Source organism: Zingiber officinale, unplaced genomic scaffold (assembly GCF_018446385.1).
Source record: "Zingiber officinale cultivar Zhangliang unplaced genomic scaffold, Zo_v1.1 ctg182, whole genome shotgun sequence".
Lineage (NCBI taxonomy): Eukaryota > Viridiplantae > Streptophyta > Magnoliopsida > Zingiberales > Zingiberaceae > Zingiber > Zingiber officinale.
This window is the reverse complement of record NW_024589871.1, coordinates 115756-130635: the sequence shown is the minus strand read 5'-3', so window position 1 is coordinate 130635 and position 14880 is coordinate 115756. Positions and strand designations below refer to the sequence as shown.

At 42.7% G+C, this 14880-nt stretch overlaps 1 protein-coding gene across 2 annotated transcripts; it reads left to right on the top strand.

The window, feature by feature from the left end:
- Positions 1–5428: 5428 nt before the first annotated feature.
- Positions 5429–9248, top strand: LOC122036638 (FT-interacting protein 3-like). 2 transcript variants are annotated; one of them, XM_042596022.1, is made up of 3 exons: positions 5429–5659; positions 5967–6653; positions 6740–9248. In XM_042596022.1, exons 2-3 carry the CDS (start codon positions 6031–6033, stop codon positions 9144–9146), a joined length of 3030 nt encoding a protein of 1009 aa, XP_042451956.1. In that variant the 5' UTR covers positions 5429–5659; positions 5967–6030; the 3' UTR covers positions 9147–9248. The 2 variants fall into 2 exon arrangements, with proteins under 2 accessions (XP_042451956.1, XP_042451955.1); XM_042596021.1 differs by having other exon boundaries at positions 5915–6653.
- Positions 9249–14880: the final 5632 nt, after the last annotated feature.

Sequence of the window (14880 nt, the reverse complement as noted above, 5' to 3'; positions counted from 1 at the left end):
ACGTCGGAGCTCGACGGCCTTCCGCTCGGAGGGTTTATAGACGCCGGCTCGTCTCTCGATTTTTAACGTCGGAGCTCGACGGTCTTCCGCTCGGAGGGTTTATAGACGCCGGCTCGTCTCTCGATTTTTAACGTCGGAGCTCGGCGGTCTTCCGCTCGGAGAGTTTATGCTCGTCTCTCGATTTTAACGTCGAGCTCGGCGGTCTTCCGCTTCAGTTTATAGGCGGCTCGTCTCTCGATTTTTAACGTCCGAGCTCGGCGGTCTTCCGGAGGGTTTATAGACGCCGCTCGTCTTTCGATTTTAATGTCGGAGCTCGGCGGTCTTCCTTCGGAGGGTTTATAGCCGGCTCGTCTCTCGATTTTTAACGTCGGAGCTCGGCGGTTTCCGCTCGGAGGGTTTATAGGCGTCGGCTCGTCTCGATTTTTAACGTCGGAGCTCGGCGGCCTTCGCTCGGAGGTTTATAGACGCCGGCTCGTCTCTGGATTTTAACGCCGGAGCTCGGCGGCCTTCCTTCGGAGGGTTTATAGGCGCTCGTCTCTCGATTTTTAACGTCGGAGCTCGACGACCTTCCGCTCGGAGGGTTTATAGACGCCGGCTCGTCTCTCGATTTTTAACGCCGGAGCTCGACGGCCTTCCGCTCGGAGGGTTTATAGACGCCGGCTCGTCTCTCGATTTTTAACGTCGGAGCTCGACGGTCTTTCGCTCGGAGGGTTTATAGACGCCGGCTCGTCACTCGATTTTTAACGTCGGAGGTCGACGACCTTCCGCTCGGAGGGTTTATAGACGCCGGCTCGTCTCTCAATTTTTAACGTCGGAGCTCGACGGCCTTCCGCTCGGAGGGTTTATAGACGGCGGCTCGTCTCTCGATTTTTAACGTCGGAGCTCGACGGCCTTTACGGCTAATTTTAACACTGATGACATACGGCCGACCGAGCGGCGAGGGGTCTTCGTCTTCAATGACTTGGCTCGGATAATTTTTACGCCCGGCCGATCGGCCCGGGGTCTTCGACATTGAGTCGGTGCCTCGGATCTTATACATCATGGAGATAGGCCGCTCGGCAGATAATGTCAATTGCGTTTAACATTTTGCTTCCTGCATTTCAAATATACAGCCAAACGGAAAATATACAGCACACATTATATTGGTGCACCTTTCACCCTGCCCCGAAAAGGCTGGAAATAATTTGCGCTTCATGGTTGATCCAAGTCCCAATCCATCTTCATCCGCTCGGCGGTGCTCCCCCTTGAATGTCGGTTGGATCATTGCCTCGGGGGGAGGCGTCCGCTTGGGGATCATTGCCTCCGCTCGGCCACCTGGTGCGGACGTTGTTTGTTGCTTCAGCCGCTCGACTTGCGATTCTCTCTCTGTTGCTGCACGAGCTTAGCTGCTCTCGCCTTGATTAGAGCGTCGAGCTCCTTCGTGGAGAGCATCACCGTGTGCGGTCGTCCAGCCTCGTCCATTGCTTCCGATCGGATGCAGGAGCGTTCCCACAGACGGCGCCAAATTGATCCTGTCCGAAAGCTGAATCAACGAACAATGGGCACGTGGCGCTCTCCAACGACTGACATAGATCTCCTGACTGTTCGCACGGGCCTCCGGTGAACCTGCACAGAAGTCGAGCCGGGAAGGGGTTCCCGACGGCGACCCTTCGACGCTCAAGTCAGGTAAAGCTCGACAACAAAACAGTGGCTCCAAAGCTCGTAGAATGCGTAACTCCGGTGAAGGGTGAGGGCCTTTATATAGGGTTGTGGAGAAGCGAGTGCACACATACCGAGGTGCACACGTGTCCTTTCCCATACCGTAGTGTGGGCTTGTCAAAGGAGCTTACCTGACACCATACTGCTACAGTCTGAGCACGTCTTTGATGGGACAACGGATCCTTCTGCTGCAGGATTTTGGGTATGGCCTGAACGTAGAATATGCCTGCTGTCAGAAAAAGAGGTCCCTTGTCCTTTTCCCCTTACCCCCTGCCGAACATCCGGCCGGGCAGCCTTCGCCTTTCGTCCGACTGGGCAACCTTCTCCTTTCGTCCGGCCGGACATTTATGGTGGTTTACTTAAGAAATTCTCAGTCATGTGCTATGTGAGTACTGCTAGCAGTAGGCTACCTCGTGTCCTCGATCGAGCGTACCACCGCTCGGCCCTGCGATTTTGTCCACTGAGCGCCGGAACCCTGACTTTCCCCAGGGTGCCTTTAATCAACTAGACACTGGACGGCCGGCCGGCCGGCCGGTCGACCCCTCCCTCTCCGGCCGGCCATCTGCCCTTTTGACTCCCACGTTGCGTTGACTCCACAGAACGGGGGTCCCATGTTCTTACCGCCGGATCACGTTATAATGGTTAATTACGAATGATCAACATAATCCGAAACATATTGGGTCACACACATTACGAGTATATTTGAAAGATATAAAACAAGTTGAGAATTAGACTCTCTGACTGAAAGGGATTAAGTCTAGTAGGACCAGACAAAGGAAAAATATGGGAAATGTTTATCAGGCCAAAAGCGATGATGGGTCACGCCTCTTGTAGACGAGTTAGATCCATTATGAGTTAATTATAAATTAAAATTGGTTTGGTTTAAACCAAGTTGATTTGGTTTTTAACCAAACTTATTACCAATGGATTGGGTTGACTTAGTGGGTTGGATTTGAACTTACTTTTCAAAAACCGGATAAAGATGTATAAATACCTCTTCATGGGAGATAATAGAGTAATTGTTATAGGTTTTATTTCTCTTCCTTTCCCTCTCCTTCTCTCTTGTTGTCGTCACCCACACAAGAGGTTGTCGCCTCTTGTGCTATCGCAAGGAGCCATCACCAAACTTGTTTCCACTGGCTGTAAGCCACCCAGTATCACCCTTCCCTCCGGCATCCCTATTGCCGACCTCCCTATCGCCGAACAACCCACCCCAACTACCAGACAACGACTTGATTTTCTGTCCCAATTTATGCCGCCAGGTTGTAATAGTCGTCGGACACAAATCAAACTGTGGGGTTCTCTCTTGGATCATATCGTCTCCTTCCTTTGGCTAATATCAAAACAGAGACAAAATTTATGATTTTGTGAGGTCGTCTACAAGAAAACTCAGCATGGATACTAATAAAGACAAATCTTGTGAGGTTTGTTAGTTGATATTGTTTCCTTTACACATCATCTGACAAGTATAATTTATAAATAAATTTTTAATCTACGGTTATGTCTTGTGCATGTGTGATCTTGTCATTATGTATTATGCGTGTTGTAATAATTTAGAAAATTATAATACTTTTGCTGTGTGTTTTTTGAAAACATATTCTTGTGCATATAAACGCCAACATGAACAGTAGAGTTGAACTATAAACAATCAAATCACATAATTTTAAAAACATAAATATATCAAACCATAAAAAATAAGCATCTACATGTCAGAGGGCTACTCTGTAATCCTAGAATCAAGAATACTATTTCATGAATATGGAGTTATAATAAGGAGGTATGAATTGATCAAATTTTTACAATTCAAATTAAAGAGAAAGAGAGAAAAGTTTATTATATGAAGCGATGGACGTCTCCGGACTACTTCTCTAACTCCCAACATGTATAAGAACTCCTACTCCTCGAAATGACTCTCCTAAGGATCCTTGTAGTTGTCACCAGGAAATTCTCCACCCCCACTTCCAATGTTATCCATGAGTCTTGGAGGTCCTTTTAAAGCGTCACTAGCCTTTAGATTTAGAAAGAGCTTCCAAAAATACAGAGTCATCAAAATCTACGGCAACGCATCACGATCATGTGAAAGCGCACAGTCAGGTTGTTTCTTTCTCTATGCTCTCAGTAGAAGTGAGGCATGATCGTGTGAAAATACACGATCGGGCCATGTGAAAAACACAGCCAAGTTGTGTGAAACTCTGAGTCCTCGATGGAAAACGTCGCACGATCGTATAGAAATACACGACTGAGCCAAGTGGAAACTCTTAATTCTCCTAGGGAAAACAATGTATGGTCGTATGAAAGCACATGGCCGAGTGGTGTGGAACTCTGAGACCACCACAGTTGCTCCCAAGGAATACACTCATATCTTGGGATACAGCAGAGTATATTATTTACTTTAAGTCTTCGTTCTATTTTTACTCTGATTCTTTGTCCTATCAATAAAAAGTATAAGAATAGGTCTCTTAAGAAGAAAAATAGCATGACAATTCTTAAAAAAAAAAGAAATCAGGTAAAATATGCTTATAGAATATCATAAGATGTGTGTAAAATACTAATAAAAAAAATCTTATACAAAGTACACTAATAGAGATCAAAATAATCAAATTTAATTTCCGTCATTAATTAAAAAGATTATTTTGATTGCAAATCTCACGATGAAAATTAAATTCCTCACTATTTGAAAATTTTCTCTAATGCCAAAAGAGTCTTCAAAGTTAGATTTTATAAAAAATTGTAATTTGATGCCGCATAATTTGAGGTATAAGAATTGGAACCCAAACTAATTAACGACGATATAAAATATCTGTTGCTTATGCGATCGAAATACTCAAATTTATTTATTTTTTGTCGCTAATTAATGATTATTTGGATCTTCAAATTTTAATCCCGAATAATTTGAGATATAAAGAAATGGAACCCAAACTAAAGCCCTAATTTATTAGTATTTCGCCGTCAAAAAATGTATTTAAAATTTTATCTAGTAAACTTTGTCGGCAAATCAATCATCAAACAATTAAGAAGATGACCTAAAATACAATATTAATAACAAACATTACACGAATTCAGGGTCGTTAGGTACAGCTTCACTTTCATGGGTCGTGGACCGGTCGAATCAAACCCAATCAATCTGACACGGCGTGCCACTGAACGGGGCCCATGGAGTTGTCAGGTATTGAAATTAAAGGGAACCAAATGAGCGACCACAGCATCTAATCGAATGGAGTAGAATATGCGCCTTCTCTTCAACTTGATAACCACTCGGTGCATGTGTAACACAATGAGTCCAAATTTTCCACATTAACTTTAACGACGTTAACAGCCATATATTTTAATTTATTCGATTTAACCTAATAGAAAATTTAAAAATTAAAATTTAACTGAATTAATAAAAATAATAATTTATTTAGAAAAAAACCGAAATACAGAAATAAGTATAAATTATGCAAATATGAATAACCGAAAGCAGCAGAGACCATTCAGATGATCACACGTATAGGCCCCCACCACAATTATATCCCCGGTCCGGTTCATACCGACGATTAAGAAATTACCATTAAAAAAATAGATAAGAAAACTTAATCACCACGCCATTAAATTAAGCACTAATTTCACGAAGATCAAACAAATAAACATGTTTTTGTTCTCTGTCGTTTCTTCTGACGCATAGGCTGACCAAAGCATACAACCAACTATTCTGCACAAAAAAAAAAACAATTAAATTAAATTAAATTAAAGATGGGAAGCAAGGAGGAAAGAGAGATAGCGATATCTTTGTCATGGTTGACGACGATGGCCTCGATTCTTCTTCATCCTACAAACTCATTTTTTGCCTTCATCCACACCTCCTCACTCTCTCCTTCATCTCCTCTTACGTTTCCCTTCTTCTTGCAGTCTTGCTTCAGAGAAATATCTGTTTGAAAAAGATCGACGAGGAAGAGCAAGAACAGAAGTTGTGGGTTTGGAGGTAAAAGTTTCGTCCTTTTCCGGTTATTTTCTGTAATTTAATTTAGGCTCTGTTTGCTTGAGCAATTTGTGCGGGTAGACGATTCCTGTGCTCGTAAGATTCGAGCGACAAACTGCAAGTTTGGGCTCGAAGTCAACTGAAAGTTAAATGTTCTCTGATTTCTAAGATGGTTTACTAGAAATTGACTTTAAGGGTTGTTTGCGTTCTAAGAACTTGTGATGTGAGTTCGTTCCTGATTTTCCAATCCTTCTTCAGAATTGGATTCTTCGTTTGTCTCCCCCTCGCTTGAGCAATAATTGACAATTAGGTGAGCATTTGGTGCGGATCGAATTCTCACCCACTCCCCACCAACCAGAGCGGAAGGAAGCAGCATGATGAGCGGCAATCTGAAGCTGGGCGTCGAAGTCATCGGCGCCCATGACCTTGTAGGCAAGGACGACCAGGGTACTGTCAGCGCCTACGTGGAGCTCGAATTCGACGACCAAAAGTTCCGCACCACCGTCAAGGAGAAGGACGTGAACCCCGTGTGGAACGAGGTCTTCTACTTCAACATCTCCGACCCCTCCGCGCTCTCCGATCGCCACCTCGAGGCCTTCGTCTACCACGCCAACCGCGGGTCCAAATTCCAGTCTTGCATCGGCAAGGTCAGGATTGCCGGCACCTCCTTCGTCCCCTACACTGACGCCGTCGAACTGTTCTACCCCTTGGAGAAGCGGCTTCTGTGGTCGCGTGTCAAGGGCGAGCTCGGCCTCAAGGTGTTCCTGACCAACGACCCTTCGATTCGCGCTTCGAATCCGCAGCCGGCGGCTGAGCCGTTCTTGAATATTCCGGCGGGCGGTAGCCAAGCGGAGGCCGCGGTGGCGGCGGCGACCATGAACTTTTTCCAGGATACCCGGCCGGACTCGGTGCCTGTCCGCACTTTCCAACATCTTCCCAGAGATCCGCAGCAGCAGTTCTACTCCGCTGGAGCCCCGGTGGTCGAGGAGTCCGTCAGGTACAAACACAGTCCGTCGGATTTCAATTGGATATTGAGCGGCGTGTAATATTGGTAGCTCTGACGAATTTATGTCGTTGAACCAGGAACGTGGGCAGTGAGATGAAGGCCGAGCCGCCGCGGGTGATGAGGATGTTGTCGTCGTCGGCACAGCAGCCGGTGGATTTCCAACTCAAGGAAACCAGCCCTTATCTCGGCGGCGGTCGTATCGTTGGCGGTCGGATGATCCCCAGCGAAAAGGCCGGCGCGTTCGATCTGGTGGAGAAGATGGAGTACCTGTTCGTCCGAGTGGTGAAGGCCCGCGACCTGCCGGCGAAGGACATCACCGGCAGTCTCGACCCCTACGTCGAGGTGCGTCTCGGCAACTACAAAGGCACCACCAGGCACTTCGAGAAGAACCAGAACCCGGAGTGGAACCAGGTGTTCGCCTTCCCCAAGGAGCGGGTGCAGGCCTCCGTCGTCGAGGTGGTACTCAAAGACAAGGACCTCGTGAAGGACGACTTCGTCGGCATCGTGCGCCTCGACCTCCACGAGATCCCCACACGCGTGCCCCCCGACAGCCCGCTCGCTCCCGAGTGGTACCGCCTCGAGAGCAAGAAGGGGGAGAAGATGCACAAGGGCGAGCTTATGCTCGCCGTGTGGCTCGGCACGCAGGCCGACGAGTCCTTCGCCTACGCCACGCACTCCGACTCCATCCCCTCCGTCGACCCGCACACCCTAAGCAATTTCACCCGTGCCAAGGTGTACCACGCGCCGCGGCTCTGGTACGTCCGAGTCAACATCATCGAAGCCCACGATGTGTTCGCGTTCGACAAAAGCAGAGTCCCCGACGTGTTCTGCAAGGTCCGCCTCGGCAACCAGATGCTGCGCACGAAGGCGATCCAGTCCCGCACCGCCAATTTTCTGTGGAACGAGGAGTTCATGTTCGTGGCCGCCGAGCCCTTCGAGGAGGACCTCGTCCTCTCCGTGGAGGACCGCGTCGCCCACAACAAGGATGAGGAGATTGGCCGCGTGCATATCCCCCTGACCACCATCGAGAAGCGCGCTGACAATCGGATCATCCACACGCGGTGGTGGAACCTGAAGAAGCACGTGGCGCTGGATTTGGATCAGCTGAAGGAAGACAAGTTCTCCAGCAAGATCCACGCCCGCATCTGCCTCGACGGCGGCTACCACGTTCTCGACGAGTCGACGCAGTACAGCAGCGACCTGCGCCCCACCGCGAAGCAGCTGTGGAAGCCCCCCATCGGCCTGCTCGAGCTCGGCATCCTCAATGCCTCCCAGCTTCACCCGATGAAGACCCGCGAGACGCGGGGCACCTGCGACCCTTACTGCGTCGCCAAGTACGGCCACAAATGGGTGCGCACGCGCACCGTCGTCGACGAGTTGAACCCGCGGTTCAACGAGCAATACACGTGGGATGTGTACGACCACGCCACCGTGCTTACCATCGGCGTCTTCGATAACTGCCAGCTCGTGGAGAAGGGTTCCGGCTCCAACGGCGGAAACAAGGACGTGAAGATTGGGAAAGTGAGAATCCGGCTCTCCACTCTCCAAACAGGGCGCATTTACACCAACTCCTATCCCCTGCTCGTCCTCCACAACTCCGGCGTCAAGAAGATGGGAGAAATCCACCTCGCGATCCGCTTCTCCGTCACGTCGATGCTGAACACCATGTACATCTACTCGAAGCCACTGTTGCCGAAGATGCACTACGTGCTGCCGCTGCCCATAATCCAGCAGGAGCTGCTCCGGCACCAAGCTGTCCAGATCGTGGCCGCCCGGCTGAGTCGGATGGAGCCGCCGCTGCGGAGGGAAGTGGTGGAATACATGTCGGACGCTCATTCCCACCTGTGGAGCATGCGCCGGAGCAAGGCCAACTTCTTCAGGCTGATGGCGGTCTTCTCCGGCCTGTTCGCTGTCTGGAAGTGGTTCAACGACGTGTGCGCGTGGAAGAACCCTGTGACCACCATCTTGGTCCACATCTTGTTCGTAATGCTGGTTTGCTTCCCTGAGCTGATCCTGCCGACGGTCTTCCTCTACATGTTTCTCATCGGTGTGTGGAACTACCGGTTCCGGCCGCGCTATCCGCCTCACATGAACACGAAGATCTCGCACGTGGAGGCAGTGCACCCCGACGAACTGGACGAGGAATTCGACACATACCCGACGAGTCGGAGCCCAGAGATAGTGAGGATGAGGTACGACCGGCTAAGGAGTGTGGCCGGAAGGATACAGACGGTGGTCGGCGACATAGCCACGCAGGGAGAGAGGCTGCTTCTGCTGCTGACGTGGAGGGATCCGCGAGCCACAGCCATGTTCTTGGTGTTCTGCTTGTGCGCGGCCATAGTGCTCTATGTGACGCCTTTCCAGATTATAGCGGCCGTCTGCGGATTCTACTACATGAGGCATCCGCGGTTCAGGCACAAGCTGCCGTCGGCGCCTCTGAACTTCTTTAGGCGATTGCCAGCGAGGACCGATAGCCTGCTTTAGGGCAGGAAGTAGTTTTTGTTTGGAGCTGCTTGGATTGGTTGATGTTGTTCACTTGTACACTTTAATTTGTAGATGTTTACGACGTTTACACCAAATTCTCTACTTGACGTATGTCTTCCTCCTATTCAGTTAAATTCTGCCATTCGCATTTTGACTTTTTGGCGTCGCTCTAGATTTTGGCGGCGCATTCATGTTCCCAAAAGCCGCGCGAATCCATGAGAGGAGGCGAGCATAACAGTAAGCCCGGTCAAAAAACAAGTCAGAGTCCACACTGTTCCCATGGATTATCTCATTCTAAGCAGTAGGCAATCTTCATCGGATCCTAATTACAATCTTGTGCTTAGTGTAATTCCCAAAACTGAATCATGTCTGCGTCACTGTTTCTCAGATTATCCATTCGGCATATTAGGCACTAGATCTGCATTTGAATTTTGAAGTTTGATATTCTCAGTGCATTCCTTAATAAATTTATCTGTGTTCAACGCGATATTATATATTTCAACATTGTTTTGGGACTTTAATATCGTTTTTTATGAGTAAACTGATGTGGTACTGTTGCAGAATTTGATGATGGCAGATCGTTCATGGTTTACAATAGATGGGGCAGAGTCGGAGTCAGAGTTCAAGATAAGTTATTAGGACCTTACACTTCTCAAGACACAATTTAATGATAGGATTTTTAGATAGGATCAGACACAATTTAATGATAGTTTGTCATATTCATGATTTTTAGATAGGATCAGACACAATTTAATGATAGTTCACCATGTTGTCATTGTATAATTGGCAATGGGTATTCATCGTGTATTGATCATTGTGGCTTCTACTCTAGACTTGCGTCTTCAATTTGAATATGATTTTTCTTAGAGTCGGTTCATTTAAACAGTCGATCCTTCTTTATCCAGGTTACAATGCTGAAAAGCGACCACTTGGCAAGAAGAGAAAGGATGCTTCTATATGAGCCTCAGAATCAAAATGCTGCAGCGAACCTGCTAAGAATGAGGGTGATGCCTGGGAGAGAGAGGGTGGAAAGAGAGCGAACCAACCATTTCTATTTTCTAAATCGATGGGTCTGAAGAAAGAAAGAAAGGATTCATGTCTGTCTCCCGCACCATCAGGATCAAGTTCCTTGTTTTTGGCTGTGTACTCGATCCGAATTCGGAGGCCGGTAAGAGCGGTTCACTTAAAATAAATAATAATAATAATAATAATAAATGAGTTGGAATTTAGCTTATTGTGCTATATTTAGGATTGTTTATTAGCAAAAAAAAAAAAAAATACAATATGCTCAGCCTCTAACAGATAATGTCATATTAATTAAAAAAAAAAACATAAGGGATCCGATAATTTTAAATCTAAGATGAATTTAAAAAATAAATTAATTTAAGGTGATAAGCGTTCGGATAAGTGAAATGATCTTTTGCTTCATTTAAATTATTATTATTATTTTTTTTTAAAAAATTAAAATTATTTACTAAAATTTAAAATTATTTATAAAATTTTAATCTATTATTAATTTATAAAAAATAATTTAAGATTTTGAATAAATTACAAATAGGAATTCAATTTTTTTTAATTTTTATATTGTATATTAGTTAATAAATAATTTATTTAATTAATTAATAATTTATATAATATATATAATTATCATTTATATAATAATTAATTATTATATATATAAAATTTAAATAACTTGTTTTTATAAAAATAACACTCATATAATAAATATAACATTAATTATAACATTTATATTTTTATTTTAAATGATCATTATAAATTTAGCTTATAGCTCTTGATGGTTCTTTTTTCTACCCACTTGGGTTCCTCTTTCTTCATGAGTCTTCCTCTGTCGTGGGGATGATCGGATCTGAAACGGTAATACGGGTTAGAGTCGAGCTGATTCTTCCAGCGCAACCCTTCCGACGTTAAAGTCAGTGATCGATTGGAAAAGAAGAAAAAACATAAAAGAAGATAAAAGACTTAGAGAAGAAGAAGTTTACTCTACAAGTTAGAAGAAGATTTTCTGATGATTTGTTATGACAGACCTAATTCATGACCACCACGAGATTTTGAGGAAACCATCTCTAATAACCAATGTCTGCCCATCATTCACTAGTTGCCATGTACTATGATAACGCCGAGTTATCGCTCGGTACATCTCTTGTAAAATTGCTCTATAAAATACAAAATTATTGCTCACGCATTTTTATAAAATTGCTCTATGAAACACGAAGTTATTATTTAGTGCATCTCTTATAAAATTGCTCTATGAAACAAACACAGAGTTATTCATCGGCGCATCTCTTATGAAGTTGCTCTATAAAATGCAAATGCCAAGTTATTACTTGGTGCATCTCTTATAAAGTTGCTCTACAATTCTTCATAATATTGCGGACTCCCAATAATATTATCCGACAATCCTTCCTAATAATGTTTGGCGAACTTCAAATGATATTGCCCAACAATCTTTCTAATAATTAATGCTCAACAAACTCTCTATGATATTGCCCAACAGTCCTTCATCAATCCTCTAAGAAGAAAATTCAACTGTATTACTTCAGAAAATCTCCTACACTCTTTTAGATAAATCCGATTACCATCAACAAAATATTATTTTCAACAATAAAATTGAAAAAAAATCTAGTTTGAATTAAACTGTTCTATTAAGAAGTCAAATAAAACTAAATTTAATTTAGTTTTATTTTTAATTTGAATTAAATAGTAAACATCTTTTTAAATTGTGGATAAATTTTTTACTACATTAATTGAAAATCTAAATTTGAAATTATTCTTGATTTAGTGAATAGATCGATCGTCCTTTAAACTCGCTCGATTGTTACTTATCCCAAGGGAGATTGAAAAATTGTTGCATCTTCACTGTGCCTATATTATCCGATTACTTATTGTAGTCGGCGGCACTCTCCTTTGCATTCTCATAACGAATCCTCTTATTACTTGTCGGACTCTCATAACTCTGACGTCCCTCTCCTCTCCACTCTCTCCTAACGAACCATCTAATGACTCTCCTACCCACTCTGTTGACAAACCCTTTGATTACTTGATGCAACAGCCACCACTCTCCTGACAAACTTTTCGAGTAGTACTTATTGCAACAAGTAATAATTTAGTTTGTTTAAGTTTATAATAATAGTTCATGGATTATTTATGAATGCCATATGGATGGTATTGTATGAGTATTTATTCCAATTAGTTTTTGGGTCAATTTCCTCAAATATGGATTATTTATGAATAAATTTATTTATTAATTTAAATAAAAATTTAATTTAAAAGTTTTATACTCAAATATATAAATTTTATAATCTAAAACTATATACAGCATGTTTTAAAAAATTGAGGTTGATAAAAAGCTTGAGATGTATATATACAATAGAATAAATGGTATTCTTATGCGAATCCATTATATTCTTACTATATTAAGTAGTATAAACTAGAGGTAAGAAATTTTTTTAATAAAATTGAATTAACCAAGTCAAATTCAATTTTTTTAAAAAAAATTAGTTCAGTTAATTCAGTTCAATTTTGATTTTAAAATTCATGATTCAATTAAATCGAATAAGGATATTAATTTGATTATTTTTTATTTAAAAATATAATTAAATAAATAAAATTTAAATTAATTAATTTAGTTTTAAATTTTTGATTAATTCAGTCGAAAACTAAATTAATCAATATTTAATTGGTTCGATTTATTTAATTTTTATAGGAAAATTCAGTAGTTTGAAATTTTTTTGATTTGTTCAATTTTTGTTTTATTCGGTTCAGTTGATTCAGTTTTAATTTCATTGTGCTTGTGCTTTAATTTCACTGTATTTCATATGTGTTCTTGATTTTATGGTTCTGGTTTTAGATTTAGATTAAGGCTATAATTGGCTTTGCTGAACTAAAACTAGCAATCTACTTTGATTTCGTTGTTATAGATTGCTATTTTATTTGTTGCGATTTATGTTTTTTTATTTACTATTAGACTAATTGAATGTTAGTTTAAGGTTTCTTTAGGACTGAGAAGAGGCTTCGATTTGTTTTTCACCTTTTTGGTGGAATTTTTTTTTTCTCTGTTAAAAATTTATAATTATGTTAAGCAAGTAACCATGAGATACTAACTAAGATTAAGAAATTAAGAATTGATGATATCTAAATGTAAAAAATAAAAGAAGGCATATAATGATGTTCCTTTTTACATCATATGGATTCTTAGATAGTGTAATAGGCTACTTTATTTATTTTCTTCAGATCTCATGGTTATGGTCAAAAGATGATGCAGTTACATTTCTCTCAATAATAACTATGATGCTTGCAAAATGTTATTTTTTTCATAATAAATTGTCATTTTTCATTTTTTTACTTTAATTTCATAGCTAATAGAAAATTTTGAATGCCATTGGTCTTTTAACTTAATGATTTTTACATTGTTATTAAGTTGAAGTTACAATTTTATACAAAAAAAAAAAATGCAAATTGCTATTGCATAATGATATGGGTAAAGTTTCATAGGTCCCTGATAAGGAAAGAAAAGGGGTAAAGAAACTAAGAAGATAGGCCAATATCGGTCGAGATACACCTCCCAGGGGGAGTTAGGCCGGGACACACCTCCCAGAGACGGAGTTAGGCTAATATCAGCCGAAACATACTTCCAATCGGGGTTAGATTTACATCGATCGAAACATACTTCCTAAGAGAAAGACTTTGAGATAGGCAAATATCGGCCGGGACATATCTCCTAGGGGAAGGTAGGCTAATATCGATCGGGACATGCATCCCAGGCGGAGTTAGGCTAATATCGGCCGAGACATACCTCCTAGACAGAGCTAGGTTAATATCGATCGGGACATGCATCCTAGGCGGAGTTAGGCTAATATCGGCCGAGACATACCTCCTAAACAAAGCTAGGTTAATATCGGCCGGGACATATCGCCCAGGCGGAGTTAGGCTAATATCGGCCGAGACATACCTCCTAGACAAAGCTAGGTTAATATCGGCCGGGACATACCGCCCAGATGGAGTTAGGCTAATATCGGCCGAGACATACTTCCAATCGGGGTTAGATTTACATCGATCGAAACATACTTCCCAGGAGAAAGACTTTGAGCTAGGTAGGCAAATATCGGCCGGTACATAAGAGATAAGTCTATATCGACCGAAATATACCTCTCGGAAGGAAAGCCGAGACCAGTCGATTGACCCGTGACTGGGAAAGACACTTGATAGAATATATTGACTTTGATAGATATAAGGAATATTGGTAGATGGAATTAATTACAACAGAAGGAGTGAAATGATGATTAATGGAGATATCTATAATATGTAACTATATGACAGAAAATATATATTTTCTGGCGGGAAATGTGCTTTTATATTATTTTGCAGGTGCTAAACGACAAAGAAGGTACATCTGGGGTACAAAAAAGATTTCTTAAAAGTGATTCACCACAAGTACATAGTTGACGTCATCTCATAACAAACTCTAACAAACCGGGGTCCACTTCATGACTACGGAGGTTATATGAAGTAGTATAAAAAGGGGAATCCTCTTCATTGGCAAGGTAAGTTCATAAGTTCACATTATTGCGCACATTGAGAACCCTAATTTTTCCAGCTACTGTTCTTCATCTTCTTCCTCCTTCTTCCACACCGAGAGAGATCACTGACTTGAGCGTCGGAGGGCCTAGCCAGGGATTCCCACCTCGGTCTTAGGTCACTGACGATAGTGTTGGTT